The 17,539-nt window shown below is 40.0% G+C and overlaps 1 protein-coding gene across 11 annotated transcripts in view; it reads left to right on the top strand.

The window, feature by feature from the left end:
* The window catches only part of ANKS1B (ankyrin repeat and sterile alpha motif domain containing 1B), a 432,983-nt gene that overhangs the window by 131,676 nt on the left and 283,768 nt on the right, over positions 1-17,539 (top strand). For all 11 annotated transcript variants that reach the window (XM_056845975.1, XM_056845973.1, XM_056845974.1 and 8 more), the window contains 2 exons: positions 1,653-1,789; positions 7,447-7,627. In XM_056845975.1, coding sequence (XP_056701953.1) covers positions 1,653-1,789; positions 7,447-7,627 — 318 coding nt within the window. The remainder of the gene's footprint in view (positions 1-1,652; positions 1,790-7,446; positions 7,628-17,539) is intronic.

Genomic DNA, 17,539 nt, shown 5'->3' with positions numbered 1-17,539 from the left:
TTCCTTCCATCTATGTTAAAAACCCTGTCAATCTTAAAAAGAAACATTTGTCAATGTGTTGTCCATTACCTGTACGGAGGTGTCCATCTTTCAATGTACTGAGGCCTGGATTTTGTTTTTAAGTTTAACCATGCCATTCTTGAATACATAGAAATATCTATGAGGAAAAAAAACAAGTAACAAGTAATATCTGAGTTATCTAGTTACTGAGATGCACTGGTCCAGACCATCTGTGTTTAGATACAGAGCTCTTCCTGAGCAAATGCTTAATGTGCTGCACAGTTATTTTTTTCCAGTAAGAAGAAAGATTTGAATACATTTTTAAAAACTGTGGAAGTTCCAGGGCCTAACTAGATGTGAGTCTGTACATTTAAACAAGTATCCATCTATTCATAACTAAAGTTGGTGTGTTTGTGTTATTTTCTAATTTATTTAAACATTTTCAAATAGGGGAATACAAAGAATGCACATCAGTTATAAAACAGCTTGATAAAATGTTCATGGGGTATAGAAAGGAGGGGGGAAAGAATGTGTGTATGCCTCATTCATGCTTATCTCACTGGATTGTTCCACACAAAGATAAACAAAGTGGCACTGCAGCTCAGCTGTTCTAGAAAGAAGTTCTGTTAAAGGGCTATAAAAGGAAGAGAAAAGCAGAGGTCAGAACTGCTATTTTGAAGGTTTAGCTAAGCTTTGTGTCCCTGTGGGTTGACTGCATTCTGAGCCACCCACAGAGGCTCTGCCTGCAGCCACCAGGCAGTTTCCCCTGTAAGTCAGAGCAAAGGGTTTTTTTCTTTGCCCCAGTTTAAAGGAGAAAGCCCCTGGGTTAGTGTGCCAAACTAGGATCTGGCTTGAGTTCCCAGTGAGCAATGAAAGCTTGCTGTGTGACCTTGGGCCAGACACTCTCTCTCAGCCAAACTTACCTCACAGAGTTGTTGTCAAGATAAAATGGAGAGGAGAACGATATAAGCAACTTTGGGTCCCCATTTGGGAGAAAAGTGGGGTATAAGTGAAGTAACTAAGCCAGCGTGGTGTCATTGTTAAGGTGTTGGACTAGGTTCTAAGAGTCCCAGGTTCAAAACCCCACTTTGCCATAGAAACCTGCTGGGTGACCCTGGGCCAATCGCTCTCTCTCAGCCTCAGCCTTGGCAAATATTTGGATTGGAGACCTCCAAGAAATACCAGGGGCATGATGTGGAGGCAGGCAATGGCAAACTACCTCTGAGTGTCTCTTGCCTTGAAAACCCCTATGGGGTCGCTGTAAGTCAGCTGTGACTAGATGGCAAAAAACAAACAAAACCCAAACTAAATAAATAAATCATTTCCAGTGTTGGATGTTGTGTTTTCCCCATCCCAGCCTCTAGCACCCTTTCATAGATGAGTCATATCCTAAGAGACAGTCCAGAGTTGGAAACCTGTTTCTGCATGTAGTTGCCCTGCTGTATAGTTGCCCAGCAATAGCCTAGAACTGGAAGGAATCCAACTTAGCACTCAAACCAAGATGTAAATGCCTGAAACTAAAAGCAAAGTATAATAATTAACTAAAATATTTAGCAGGTGAAATCCTTTTTGTTTTCAAAGCCAATTTCCGATTTCCAACAGTATGTTCTATAGAATGTGGAAGTTCATTGCAATGCTATTTTTATTCGCAGATAATGCACCTCAAGTAGCAATTATTGCACCAGGTACTGGTAACCATAGAAACAGTTCAACAGGCCCAACACCTGACTGCTCTCCTCCCTCACCAGATACTGCACTGAAAAATATAGTGAAAGTTATACGACCTCAGGTGGGTGGTCAGAAATATAAATTCTCTTATTTGAGTTCATTTTGTAAAAACAATGTTTTTCTCTTGTTCATTTTAAGGATGGTTAATTGAAATCTCTAAATATCCTCTAACTGCTTATTTTATGTGTAATGTGTAATGCTAATGACTAGAGTAATACAGGTTGGAGGTCTCCAACAAACTATTGGGGGTGAATAATTGATTGGGAAATCCCCTTCATCCATTAGCTCTGGGTTTGCTTGAGTGGCTTCCTGTTTACCCAGCCCCAAATTTCAGAAGTACATTGCTGTAGAACAGTTCCCCGTAGGGTTACCATCTCCAGGTTGTGAAATACCTGGAGATTGTGGAGGTGGAGCCTGAGGAGGGCAGGATTTGGCATGGGGAGGGACTTCAATGGGGTATATTGCCATAGAGTCCACCTTCCAAAGTGTCCATTTTCTCCAGATGAACTGATCTCCGTCGCCTGGAGATCAGTTGTAATAGCGGTTGATCTCCAGCCACCACCTGGAGGCTGGCAAACCCTAGTTGGCCGATATCACTGATGACCAGTAAACTGCTTATCTAACCCTGAATATGGCATGGGAAGAGACGATTTTAATCTCTTCCTCCCCAAGTTGTAAAGCAAGGGTCCCCAATGTGCTGGCCACAGATGCCATGATGCCTGCCAAATCCTTTCCTGTGGTCTGCCAAGTGTTTTTTTAAAAATGGGAGGGCCAGGTAAGGCTTTTGTTGAGCTCATGTAAAGCCAGGTTAGATGCCTACAAAATGAAAACAGATACTACCAGATGTGGTTTACTTATTGTGCATTCCTGAGGAGTGAGTCCTCTTAGGAGGCAGCATGACCTCGCTGCCAGTGTGAGTGCGTCTAATCACTCAACAAGACTCACACTGGCGGCAAGGGCATTTCCGAGGGCATTTCCGGCGCCTCATCCCTCTGCTGGCGTGGCCTCTCCGTGGCACAGGCCACGGCGGAGAATTGCCACGCAGGCATGGGGGGGGGCTTTCCTAGGGCATTACTGGGGCGGGGGGCAGGGAGGAGCCGCTGGTAGGCGGCTTCCTGTCCCTGTTCGCCTCATTACGCTGGCGCCGAGGCTCCTTAAATATTAGAATGAATATCTTCCTATGAATATAGGAAAAGAACACCATTCTCAGCTAGTCACTATTTGCTCCCAGAGGGTTGCTCTATGCTCTGTCTATTTAAGGAGCCTCGTCTCCTCATACACGGAGAGCTGAAGAAGCTGCCCCTGGCGGCGTCGAAAACGCAAAGCATCCGGACGGCGTTCCGACCTCAATCTCCCTCTTCTGCCTTCTGTTTTTCTTTCCTAAGGAATAAGAGACTTATGAACTGAGTTTTAGTCTCTCTGACTTGAATTTAAGGCACATGAATTGATCTTCATTTATTACAGTTGGCTTGTGTGTTTGTACATATTGTCATTGTCATTAGAGTAGCTTCTGCTACTTTTTTGTATTGAGTCCGTATATAGAACTGATAAGTTTCCTTTGTTACACGTCAGCACTTTCACTTTTGTACTTGTTAATATACGTTTTTGTGCAGTCATTTAAGAGCCTTGTACTATCTTTACCTCAGCTCAACCTCCAGGTACTAAAACACTTGGCTGGTTCTAAGAAAAGTGTTGGCAGGTGCCATAGTGCCCACAGGCAGTATGTTGGGCGCCTCTGCTGATAAGGAGCGTGGGGCTTGGGCCAATCCCCCTTCCGACCCTTCAGCCCTTCAAGCGATGTCAACATTCAGTGCCTCTTGGAGAATAATGAATATTCTCAGTGGTTTCCAGGCTGTTATTGGAGTGGTAGTTGGTAATTCTTTTTTATTTTTAAAATAAATAAGCTTCTGCATTCTTTAGATGTCCCAAATATGGTGTTCTCCATATACCTTGCCTGTGGGTGAACCGCTTTCACTACCCTACTTATGTGGCTATCAACTTTGCTAGAATTAGCGATTATGTTGTTTAAAACAAAAATAATGATTTCTTAAGAATTTGTGAAAAAATATTTTTATATGCTTGATTTTAGGGGTGAACTAAAATAGTTTACCCACTTTATATTTGTTTCTGTGGTTGTAAAAATGCATCACTTGATTCTGGCAATTTTTGACATTAGTTGCAAACATGTGTTGCATTGTTTCAAGTGCTTTTCAGCAGCCCTTGTTTACCAGCACTGCCGCTTGTATAAACCCTTTCCCCTTCTTCTTTGCCTTCACTGCACTCAGCTTCATCTGCTTTCGTTGCCATTTGTTATGATTGGTCATGGCAACCTGTGTGATTTCTTTATGATGTTACAACTCTGCATCTGTCATGATATCATAGATTCAATCAGATTAAATAACCATGAGGCTGATGATGTGTGGGCAAGGAAGTGAGGAAGTCCATGGTATTAAGTAGTAGCAGTGAGTGAAACAAACAGCCCATTCCTAAAGGGGGCCCCAAGCTCCTTAGGAGCCGGTGTGACCCTGCACTGGCGTAGGTGCCACATTTTCATGGAATAAGGTGGCATCTACCCTGGTGCAGGGGCAAACATGCTGGCGTCCAGAAGCCGCTGGCCTCCACCACCTTGAACTCGCTTTGTGCAATGGGGCATTTCCCCCTTTTGTATTATTTTATTGTTTAGATCTCTCTTTTTTGTGTCTGCGGTGGCCGGGAAGCCTGTTCTGCTGCTCCCGGCCGCCATGGATCTATCCTCCCTTCAGGATTACACCCAAAGAGCACCAAACACTGAAACAGGACAAATTTGGGTGAGGAGAGAATTTTTGGGGGTAATTATGTCTGTTATAGTGGGTAGCCGTGTTAGTCTGTTTGCAGTAGTCAAAAAGGGCAAGAGTCCAGTAGCACCTTAAAGACTAACAAAAATATTTTCTGGTAGGGTATGAGCTTCAGGTATCTGAAGAAGTGAGCTGTGGCTCACGAAAGCTCATACCCTACCAGAAAATATTTTTGTTAGTCTTTAAGGTGCTACTGGACTCTTGCCCTTTTTGACTTATGTCTGTTATGGCAGACATGCTTATTTTAAAGCAGACATCAAAATTAGAGAATATTTGGCATAGGTGGAACTTTGATTGACACTACCATTGCTTGTCTTGTAGTGGCCTCTACTTCACTTTCATTTTCAACATTAAAATGTATTTGTCACTAAATTACTATTTATTTCGTTTCAACTCTTAACTCATTCTTTCAAGCTGCCCTTTCAGGTCTCTTCATAATTACATAAATCCTGTTGGCTCATTTGTACAGGATCCCTAGTTTCCTTTCTCTCCACACTGCTGTATTAGACATTTGCCTTCTTTTGCTATTTTGGCTTTTTTAAAAAAAAGCAAAACAATGATAGCTTGCATGCAAGAAAACAGAGAGGCATTAGAATTATTGTTAGAACAAGCTGTTGTGTGATAGTTGATTGGGAAATGCTTTAAAAGGCTATTTTTATGATAGAATTTTCAACAGATGGATCCAGAACATTGAATAGTTCTGCTTTTGGATTAATTCATTACTAATTCATTGTTTGGACATTAAAGTAAATGGCTAAATTCCCAATGAATTTTGTAGGATTGCATTCTTTGAGTGCACTGAATTAATATGAATGAAGGAATGAATTGGTAAAGATCATGATTATCCAGCTTGCAGATGACACAAAGGATTTTAGCACATTTTCTGTTTTCCATGCCCTATAGTCTGAACTCTGTATACGTTGGGGAATCCTTTTCTTATGTATTTACCCACATTCTCAGATATGGCCAATTCAGGAGATGTGAAAACTGTACTTAGGCATGTATAGGGTTGCCAGGTCCCTCTTTGCCACCAGTGGGAGGTTTTTGAGACAGAGCCTGAAGAGGGTGGGGTTTGGGAGGGGAGGGACTTCAATTCCATAGAGTCCAATTGCCAAAGCAGCCATTTTCTCCAGGTGAACTGATCTCTATCAGCTGGAGATCAGTTGTAATAGCAGGAGATCTCTATGTAGTACCTGGAGGTTAGCAACCCTAGGCATGAACGTGCCTTCTCTGTCGTGGTGCCTACTCTGAAATGTCCAACTAATGTGAGGTAATATCCTTACTGGTTTTCTATCAGCTTATTAGGATCTGACTATTTCAGAAAGAGATGTTAGAAGTTAGGGTCTAGGTTTTTGCCATAATGGTTTCAGCAGTTATTCATTCAGTGGTGTGTAATTTTTATTGTGGTGGTATTTTAGCTTAATTTTAATATAATTTTATAGATTTCATTATATTATTGTTAGCATTATGGTTATGGGTTTTACTATGATTGTATATCACTACTTCAGTGACAGAAAATATAGTGCAGAAATAATAATCTTGGATATATTATTTGACTGAATATGCAGTAACAAATGTGGAAGCATTGCTTAGAGGAAAATGAATTTTATTTGCTGTGAAAGAACAAGTTCTTAATTAGACCAGTTTTACAAGGCAGGCGGATGGTCCAAGAATTCTCCAGACTTGTTCATGTAATGATAAACTTTGCTTTGTTGAACCATGCCACTCTCCCCATCCGATTCAAGCTTTTGGTGTTTCACATATCTTTGCCCATTAGTTTCTGTGTCATTTCTGTTATGTTTTTCATAGTCCTCATGATTTCTTCTGTTAAAATATTCTTTGCCTCTTCTGCTATGTTCTCCTGTTACCACCTCTATCAAGATCTTTTTCTGTAAGTACCCCATCAATATCCAGTTTTCTGTAATCCCATTTTACTTTTCCTTGCTTATTATATGATTCCCCTCCTTTGTCTACTCCTTTCATTGCTAACCTTTTGTATGGTGTGCTTTAAACAAGGATTTAGGGAGCAATCATAAACAAGTTTAATGGGAAGTAAATCCCGTTTTATTCAATGGGGCTTACTCTCAGGAAGGACGATTGCAGCCTAACAGTGCTATGAAGAACAATGACGAGTAAGCCCCATTTAATAGATCTGAATAGGAATTTGAATAGACCTGTTTAAAATTACTCTCATAATCTCTTATAAATTCTGGAAATGCCTCTCACACTGTTTCTGCTAAATAATGAATAGCAGTTAGCATCTCAAAAGCTTTAGGTAGAGTAGAAGGTCTGAAGATACATTCTTAAAGACAGACTGAGTCAGAGGAGCACAGCTGATATGCATAGGGTCCCCTCTACCCAAGCTGTAAATTGTAATTAGTATTTTGAACACATAACAATAATTGGATCGGATAGCTGTGGATCCATGACATTTAAAAAAAACCCTCTGACTAACATACAATCAAGATTGTATCATTGGAAATTCACTCAATGGATATTTAAATTCTGTTCCATGGCTCAGCTGTCTAGACATTAATACGATTTTCCCATCATCAGCACTGAAATGCTCCCTCTTCAGACTTGCTGTGAAAGAAATGCTAAAATCTGGCTTCTGTGTTATCTCCAAACACTTTTTATTGGCATACTAAGCCTTTATTGAATGCTTAGCGTGTTATCCTATCTTGACATTTTATTTTGAGATTGTAATACAGCTTCCCCTGTGGATGAAAACAATAATCTCACGAACAATATATAGGAGATGAACATAATGAAAATGAAAAAAAATGTTTTCAGGACATTTTTTTTTTAATAACCTAGTAAAAATGAGGTGATCAGAGATAGAACACCAATTGAAATATTTACATTTCAACTCAATTTTTTCCAGCCCAAGCAACGTACATCAATAGTATCAGCTTTTGAATTTCACCGATCGAATCACAGCCACGATTATTTTGAAATCAACTCCTCCATTGGATATGCAAGTTTTACTTCCAGTCCTCCAATCAGTCCAGCTAACTATTCCATTGGATCAGTAGAGGGCAGCATTGAAGATAATGACATTCCAGGTAACATAAAAAGAAATTGCACATTAATCGTACATTGTGATGCTGAAGCAAGTGGAAAATCCATGTCGTCTGAACCATTATTTTGTAAACAATGCAAACAATAGATGTAAATTAGATGGTAAGAGTTGTGAGTGCGGTTGATAATGAATTATTTTGAACTTCATCAGATATTATTATTATTGTTATTATCAATAACAACCAAAATAGTTCCTAAGTATATTTTTACAATGTATATTATCAAAAAAGATGAACAGGTTTAGATGAAGTTACAACATATCTAAGCATCTATGAAAGGTTTCCAAATATTTAAAAATATCTCTGTGCACTGTTGTCATCTATATGCTTTACATTCAAATGCTGATAATTTGTAAGGTCCTCTATCCTTTGGATTACTGGAGGTGAGCATATCTCTCTCCAGTGTTGTAATGCAAGTCTTTCAGCAACAGTAAGAACGTGACTGTTGACTATCAATTAGCCTCCAGTAGACAGGCAAATAGTTCAAAAGTACATAAGCCTCCTCAAAGATTAATGAATATTCTAATACAGAAATGATATGAGTAATTATTTCCTCCCCAAAAAAGACCGAATAACTGCACATGCACAAAGCATATGTTTAAGAAAACTGTCTTTTGAGTTTCAACAATGCCAGCAATTAGATGCTTATCAGTAGAGTTTGCACTCAAATAATTGTACATGAGAAAAAGTAAGTGCAGTGGTCCAAATTGTATTTGAGGAGTCATAATCCCAGTCTACATCAAGAGACAGAAGTGAGAGTAGACTTTCGTTAGCAATGTGCTGATGAAGATTGCATGGACAACTTGCATGTGCATCTGGTTCCTGCATTCCACATAAACATACTGTGGAATGTACTGCCAGCCTATGCATGCAGAAGATGAACCTCCAAATTCATGCATTCCAGAGGGGTAGAATTCTATGAGCTCCAATGTAAGAGGCGGGTGGAAATGAAATGAAATTTTCCTGTCATACCTGCCTGTGAACCTCTAAACTGCATTGCCAAAGGTTGGGGGTCATATCCTTTGAAGTAGTAAGGTTTTTACACATACTAAATACATATTAACTGTTAAATTGAAAGTAAGATAAGGGCTTTTATGAGAGTACAAAATAGATACTTCCTGATCTTCTTATCCTTTGCATTTTTATAAATTCCTGTTAATTTCTACATCTGATTTAATTCTGTTGAATATGGTTGTTTGTATTAGAAAAGCTGTAATTTGCTTTTATCTTTTATGAGCTGGTTTGTTGAAATATATTACATGGAGATTAGTATGCATCCTTCACATGTGCTTTAGAATAAAATTAGTATAGGGCCTTTTTGTGTTACAAAATACCTGCAGCCCTTATCTTGTTCATCCTCACAGTAATTGTATGAGATTTCTCCCATTTGTTCCTTTAGATGGGGAATTGAGACTCTGTGACCAAGCCTGATGTTCTGATGACATCCAGTTATGCCAATAAATATCAAGAAATCAAACCCTTGTTTTGAGGCACAGAAATCTAGTATTCTGCTAACCAGGCCTTGGGATGATCCCAGCTGGATGGCAGGCTTGTCCTACCACATAAGAACATAAGAAAGGCCCTGCTGGATCAGACCAAGGCCCATCAAGTCCAGCAGTCTGTTCACACAATGGCCAACCAGGTGCCTCTAGGAAGCCACTAACAAGACGAGTGCAGCAGCACCATCCTGCCTGTATTCCACCGCACCCAAAATAATAGGCATGTTCCTCTGATACTAGAGAGAATAGGTATGCAGCAAACACCACAAATACCAGTTTAACTGAGCTAAATTATGACAGAAACATACTCACCCATATTGACTAATAGTGTGGAAATAGTCACTTGACATTTTTAAAATATGAACCACATGAAAAACTATCCTTATATCTCTTCCTTTCTGTTCCTCCTTAGATGGTGGTTTGAATCTAGCAAACAGGAAGAATTGGTTGGGAAGTTTCTAAATTGTGGGCAGTGGCAAGTATAGTTACAGGACAACCCTAAACCCTGAATGCTAGCATTTCACTGATTCTGGCATGGCACCGACCTAGCAACAATGTAGCTAGTCAGCATCTCATACTCTCTAAGCAGATCAGAGAAATTCCAACAAAGACCCAACTCTTAGGAGCTGAGTACATGGCAACAGCATTGGAGTCCTAGTGACACTGCCCGAACACACCAGTCACAGAAGTAGCCACATAGGGGAACAGCCAAACTGTGATGCTGGCATGCGTCTCTTGATGTTACCTTGGCATGCCCACTCACAGAGCAGAACAAGGGAAGGAACAAAAACCAAACAGCACGCTCTGCTGTACAACAGATTTGGCATTCTAAGTAGCACCAGTGCCTGCCACACTCCTGGGATCTCTGCAGAGGGGGGTTCAAATCCTTCCTACAAATATATACCTTTTTGATAGGTAGACACACAGGGAAAGAAGCATGGCCAGTCCAAGCATATAAGAGGAAACCCTCATGGAAAAAGCCATGGGTTCTTCCACACAGGTGTTCAGGTCTCATGGGGGAGAATAATTATTCTCATGGGGGAGAATAATGCTTCTAGGAGAAGTTTTTTTGCAAGATGGGGAATGAAAACACTAGGGCAGCAACAAGAGAAACCTCAGCAAAAGTTTTACAGAAGTTCACTCAGTCACCTTGACAGTAGCTCAGGAGGAAAACCTGTTGTGGGAAACAGGAGTTACTGGTTTTAGTCCCACTAGGAGTGGGGATAAGGAAAAGATCATCTTTTGGCAAGTACCAATCCCAGAAGCATCAAAGAAAAAGGGAGGAAGCATTGAAACCTGCTGCATAAAGCAGGGAAAGACAGCAGAAAAGGCGCAGCATTGTGGAATACCATAAATTTAGCAAAGCTGTGTCCCTAGTTTTAGCCCTACATGTGGCTAGTTACCTTGGAGGAGTCTCAGGCACAGCTGAGATTTTGCAGCATCCGACTCAGTCACTGGGAATTGACCACTCATTCTGATTGGCTATCCCAGACTATTAATTTTGCTTAGAATGATCTCATGAAGCATTCACTTCTCTGGATTCATGAGATTAATTACCTGGTTTTACTGATAATCTTCTCATCAACCCTTGTTCTCAATTTCCCCTCCCCATCAGAGGGACTGATGCTGAGAAGACTGTCTTTTCCCTTTGCTACAGAACAGTGGTGTCATTGGAAGAACCTCCCAGATCTTTCCCATTTTAAAGACAGTTGAGGTTAGTAATGAGCAGGGAGAGTGCAGCATGGAATTTGTTTCTGAGGTGGAATATCACTAAGTTTGGAGCAGTGTGAACAATAGGCTGTAACAATGTTTGTTGTCATCAGTAACAGGTTGTGGATGTGCTTTTTGTGCAAAGTGCCCTTTCTCTAGCGTTGCAGTTCTCAAAGCCCCTACATTTTTGTTCTAAGTGTGAATGACATGATGCCAGAGAGATGTATCCCCATACCATGCACCTTATCAACTTAGGTATGGATATGCTGCTTGGAGTTTGTGCTTAGGAGAGCTCTGATTGAGTGCAGACTTAGTTGATATGCTAAACTGCTCTGTGGCTGTGCATATATGGCAGGAGTATTTACACCAACACCAGCATTTTTGCCAGCATAAAATTACGTCAGAGTAGGACATGATTTGGAATACTCAGTCCTCTTCTGGCACACCCGTAGCACTACTATTTCTGGCCACTATGCCAGCCCAGTGTTTTGCCCGTGTATCTCTATGTTACACTAGTGTATGTCTACATTATGCCAGTAAATATCTATGGTCATTTATTAAGGAAAAAATATAGAGCAAGTTGATTACATGCAGCCAAAGGCCATTATAATTAATGAAAATATTTATACCTCGCTTTTCCCACCATCAAATAGTGGCTGGTAAAGCTGATTTCCTATGCTAAATAATTTATAGACTGATTTTAGAATTATTCTGTCAATGCTGGGAACTTTAAGCTAAATAGTTATTCTCATAAAGAACCGTTTTGCAAAGTTAAGTAGCTTTGTATTTAGGTCATACAAATAATAGAAAGACAACTTTATCTAATACTAAGAGCCTACAAACTAACAAATCTCAGGATATCTCTAAGGAGAAGTAGCTAACTAGAGAAATGTCTGGAAAATTCTAAAATAAATTATATAATATTAAACGTCTGTCTATAGTATTAAGTATTTTCATGTGAGAGGCTGTGCAAGATTCATAGTCAGATACTTAATGTTAGCTTAGTGTTACTGGTTAGGTAATAAACTATTATAACAGTCCAGTGCACATTAAAGAGATCTGAATTATCAATGCCATCACTGGGACTCAATTGCATTTAACTGCGCTCAGGATTGTTCATTATTTCTTAGCTATATATAGAAAACATAAACATTTTGGGTTCAAACCAAGTTCAGTTTCATGAGAACCAAGTGATTTTGAATTTGGGTTTAATTCTGGTTCACAGAAAAGAAAATTTGTTTGAATTGTGTTGTGGGTTAGGGTTCAGGTTTAGTTGACTCTGCATTATAATTTAGGACTGGGTTGAAGGTTTACTTTTTAGCAGCATGAACCTGATTGTTCTAAACATGTGAATTCACTTCCATGTACTGAGTATAGAGTATGGGACATTTTCCTTTATTCATCACTACATACTCTGAAAAGATTTTCTCCATCTCCTGAATCAAACCACTTAGGAGTTGGCTCCCAGGAAATGTATCTTAATGAAACGAATAGCAGAATTTTTTGGCTTTGAAAAGAAGTGTTCTGATAAGTCCTTGAAATAATACAAATCTGAAGCAACAATAGAACAGAGGATATTTATAAGACTACAAAATGCATCAGTGAAGTAATATATCATGAAGATAAATACTGCCACAGCTCTGCCAGTCAACATTTTCTGTAGTTAATAAGACTGCAAATACAGGATATAGGTCAGTATATACACCTATGGCTTTAAGAATATTTATTTTAAATTATGCAAGCAAAAACTCAGTGGCAGAACCCAGCTTCAGTCCTTGCCACCTCTAGTTAAAAGACCCCAGGTACCACAGCTGGGTCAGACCCTGAACTGGCTCCATGTTTTAGAAGTCTCTAGTCAAGATGCTGTGCACCACTCTCTTCACTAAGCACTCAGGTTACACACACCCCTCCTATTGACTCTTGCACTCTTCTTTAAACCCCATCAAGATCAGACAAACTAAAGGAGCACAAAGGAGTCATACTGTGCTGTCTCTAGCTTTCCTGCTAAAGATGTGCCTGGAAGAAACAGTAGCAGAGCCTCCCTGACCATTGTTCCCATAACACTCGGCAGCAGTTTTACAGAGGCACAGGGGGTTAACTGAGAGGGAGGAAAAGTGGGAAACATCCACTTCCATGAATGTCTTTCATTGGTGGATCCAACCCATAATCTTTCAAATATCCAAGCAAAATAATTTAAGAGTTAACAGATAAGATGTAGGCTGCAATCTTAAGAACACTTCCCTAGGAGTAAGCTCCACTGAATAACATTGTAATTACTTCCAAGTAGACCTGTCTAGGATTGATCCCAGTTACGTCTAGGACATCATTCCAGAAGTCATATCATTCTGACTCGAGCTGATTACTTTGGGAGACAAAGCAAAGAATATTTCAAGACAAGAGTGCATTTAATTATTACCAATTACAGGACTTCAAAGATACCTTAGAGAGATAAATGTACAAATTTTACTAAAACGTCATCCCCATTTGGTTGCTGTGATTACAGTGAACATACTATTAAAGCCAGTAGAAAAATTCCCATTAACTGTAATGGATGTGAATTGTCCCAGCAGTGATAATGATGGAGTTATTTTTTCTTTATATCTTTTGTCTAATAGCGTGCATTTGAAAACATTCAGTATATACTTTCTCTAATTACCCTATCTTTGGATAGATTTGTTCCTGATTTTTCTTTTCACCAGACTGCTTATAGTTTTTTTAAAAATGTGCTGGTTATCAGTTATATTTGTTTGACATATGGGATATAACTGAAGCTGAGAAAACTAGTAAAAACCTGCTGAAGAGTCCTGTCCAAACCACTTTTTACTTTACACTATCATGCCAGTGCAATCCTGGGGGGAGGGAGGGAATCAACACAGGGAATGGATTGATCCCTATGCTGGCGTATCTTGGAGATATGTCAGTTTAAGGGCCACTTATGCCAGTGCATACCCCAAGCACTGCTGCACCGCTTTTGGGTACTGGCGAAACTCTGCAGCGGCTGTGCACTGGTGCATCTCAAGTGCAGGGTTGTGCACTGGTGTAAACGTGGGTGGTTCAGGGGGCTTGGCTGGCATTAGTTGGCTCCTTGAGCTCTTTTAGCCCCCTTTGACAAGGATCTTGTTGACAACCATCATGGAAACTAGGACAAAAAGATCTATGAATAGACAAGGCAGTGTGTTAGTCTTGTCTTCTGGTGTGCCATTGTTACAACTGACATCCAGGTCAGAGGGTGTTCTTGATATTTTATGAACAAATTTTATCTTGATATTTTATTGGCAAAAGTATCACAGCTAAGTGTCTCTTCCAGAGACAATAAAGGTTCAGATTTTGGCATCAGATAATATACCTTGCATTTTATTATGCAGTCAGTACCATTTCTAGTTTGTACCATGTGATTCAACAATAAAATACAGCAATAAAACATATAACATAACCAGAGTAACAACTCCCTTAGGCCTAAGAAACCCAACTGCTGAAAGGTGTGTGTGCATGTGTGTGTTTGTGTATATCATACAGTACCAAACTCAGATACCATTTAAGCTTACTCAGTTGGCAGCTCAGGAGCGCTGTTGGTCATGGTGGAATAAAATCGTAGATTCTAAAATCACACAACTAGCTCCTTTGAGGTCTTTGACCTCTTTGGTAAGGAAGGAAAGAGTGTTAATTATTAAGAAGCTGGAACCTATTAAACTAAGATGCCAGATGGAAATGTTCCCCGCTCCATCTGGAAATCAAATACTTAGCTGAATTTGAATTCTCATCCAATCTTTGTACACTGATGATACCTAGATTAAGATGGTCATATATGCTTGCATGCTGTAATGCACTACCTATAGCACAGATCAAGGGGCGTTTTGCTGGGATTCTTACAGAACAGTATTTTTACAATTGCTCCTTGTCAATGGTTCACTTATTATTCTCCTTCATTGTTCCAAACACACTATTGCCAGGGAAAAATCTCTTGCAAAATGGCTGTTAAAATATTGAACCACTTCTGATAGTCATAAATTAACATTGGTGTTTAATGCATGGTCGCTTAACCCTCTTTTATTCCCTGTTTCAGCTAGGGTCAAATTTTTGGGTTTGCACGTTACCTCATTGTTTGGAAGCTCAATGCTGCTTCAACGCAAAATGAACCCGGCTTTTCCCATTCCTCTTCTTGCCTGAATTAAACCGTGGATCCTGGCTCATTCTGGAATCACTGCGCGAGCGTACAACTTTCTCGGGTTGAGCTTCACCCCACCCTTTTCCAAACCCCTCTTCAAGGCAGCATGATGATAGCCAAACAGGGGAAGCACAGAAGATTGGCTTCTCTCACAGTCAATCACGAAGCAGTGTGTAAAGAGGCAAAGATTCAAGTGCTTCCTTGGAGCTCATTCTGAGCAAAAGAAAGGCTTTTTTAAAACGAGGCTTGGATTTCTCTCCCCCCCTCTTTCAGAATGCTCCATTTCTTAAAATGCTTTTTAATGCAGCAGTTGGGTTGGGGGGGGGGGGAGGAAATCTTCTCTCGCAAGGTAAGCCAATTACAGAGCAGCATTTAAAGGGGTGGGACTTGATTTAATCTTGGGAGACTGCTTTTCTGTATTAATGCCTCCATTAGCACACAGCTTCCTCCCTGATGATTCCAGCCAGTGCATACAGTTTCCCCCAACCCGGGTTACTTTGATCCTGGCTGAAACGGAGAATAAAGGAGGTTAAAGCGACCATGCATAAATGACCATTGTTTCTGAGTGGTTTTTGTAAAGCATGCATAGTTGATGTGGCATAATTTTTCTTTGCTGTTCTTAAATATTTTCTTAATTCTTAAATATTTTCTTGGAGTTTGGCTTTTGGGGGGTTAAACCTGAATAAAGTGACAGTGAAAGTGATACCATTTAAGAACTACTTTCTACATGCCTTCTTCTGTCAGACTAGCTCCTATGTATGGGGAGAGAGCAGCAAGACCATAATGAGATAAGACAAAGATGAAAGTAGTCCCCTTGATTCTCAGACCAGTGTACAGGCCTGATTAGGAAGCTTTCAGAAAGGTCAGACAGTATTGCATGAACTGCTATGCCCTATACTTTTAAAGAGGTATCTTTGCCTCTGATTCAGGCCTGATGTTTCCCTTTACTCTTATTGGAGAGGTAATTCAAAACTATAATTTCCCTCCTCTCTCACTAGAGGTCTTCTCCTAACTACCATTTTTCTTACTCTAGGAACTGTTCTCTCCAAAAATCAGCACATAGATAAAGGTGGCAGTTGCTTTCCTTTCCTTTATATACAAGCAGAGGACACAAAAGATCATTTAAAAAATCTAGAGAGGAGAAAGTGAAGGAATATACAGTCAAAGCTCCTTTGGCAGCAGTGGTAGATGTTGCTTTCTTTCTTTCCCTTCAGGGAACATAAAGTCTTTTCAAGTCCCCATGAAGAAAAAAAGCAGGCCCACGCAGCTGAAGTCTCTTTGGCAGCAATCATAGGGCTGCTGCATTTTCTTAAAGATATTTTGAGCACTTACACAGAGGGTAAAAAGATAGTTTATGGCCCAATCCTGTGCTTGCTTGTTCAGAAGTAAGTTCCATTGAGTTCAGTGGGACTCTCTCCGAACTAAAATGTGCAAAGAATTGTAACTTTAGTATATATACTGGAACATAAATGAAGTTAGCAATTTAAGGAGTACACAGGAGTACAAATTGACTCAGGATAACTTGAGTTCCATGGTATCATGATTATGAAGGACTGTTATCTTCTTCTTCTTCATCATCATCAAAGTGCTTATAAGTCACATGCGTGCCCTGAGAAATATAATCAAGTTGAGCAATGAATTCCGATCTTGGCATGTCTCACTGAAATTGTTTCCTGAAATTGCATGCTAGAGGTCACAGAAAATGTCCAGGAAGTTTCAGTTAATCATTAACTTCGATGTGTTTTCACTTTATCTATCCAATTTGTTTCTATCTTTCTCCTATGTAAGAGCTTTCCTGGCTTAAGGAAATTGCTGCTGGGTAGGAATGGCAGGTGATGTTGTAAATGACACTGATAGATATGAAGGTGATGAGCCTTCAGTGTGATGTTCAGTCCACTAAGAGGATTTTGCTTCTGTCCTTCCTGTATCCCTCTTGCTTTTCCTCCTTTTTGCCATGGTAGTACCTGCATCCTCTTCCCCCCCCACCTACCTCTACCACCTATTTCTGCCCCCCCCCATCTGCAGATTTCCCTCCCGTGGCCTCTCCTCCCTTTTCCTTCTCTCCTGCTGACCTATCTGCCTTTTTCTGTTTCTCCCCTTGGCAGAATGTGTGAATCAGTCTGTCACCCTCCCTTTCTGGTCTCCTCCCTCATCTTCAGTATTTGTTTTCTCTCTACTTTGTTCCTCCCCCTTCCAACTTTACCTTCCCTCCTTCCCTCCATCCTGTTTTACTATTTCTGATCTTGTTTTCTTTGTTTTTGCCTTTGAAAGACATGTGCTATGGCTACTGTATCTCACTGTTATTTAAGATTGTAATTATTTTGTGCTTCCCAAATGTCTTCCTACTGAACTTTAAAACTAGTATTTATTATGATTTATGTACCTTGTGGCAGTACTGAAATAACTCAGTTGATTTTTTTTTCTTGCTCTGCTGGTCATAATTTCTGCTGTTTTTAGTTTTTAATTGATGATTTTGCTTTTTTTGATTAATTGCGTCTTGTACGCCACTTTGAAAACTCACAT

The sequence above is a fragment of the Euleptes europaea genome, chromosome 3, assembly GCF_029931775.1.
Source record: "Euleptes europaea isolate rEulEur1 chromosome 3, rEulEur1.hap1, whole genome shotgun sequence".
Taxonomy (NCBI): domain Eukaryota; kingdom Metazoa; phylum Chordata; class Lepidosauria; order Squamata; family Sphaerodactylidae; genus Euleptes; species Euleptes europaea.
The sequence above is the reverse complement of the archived record's forward strand: the minus strand, read 5'-3'. Positions and strand labels throughout refer to the sequence as shown.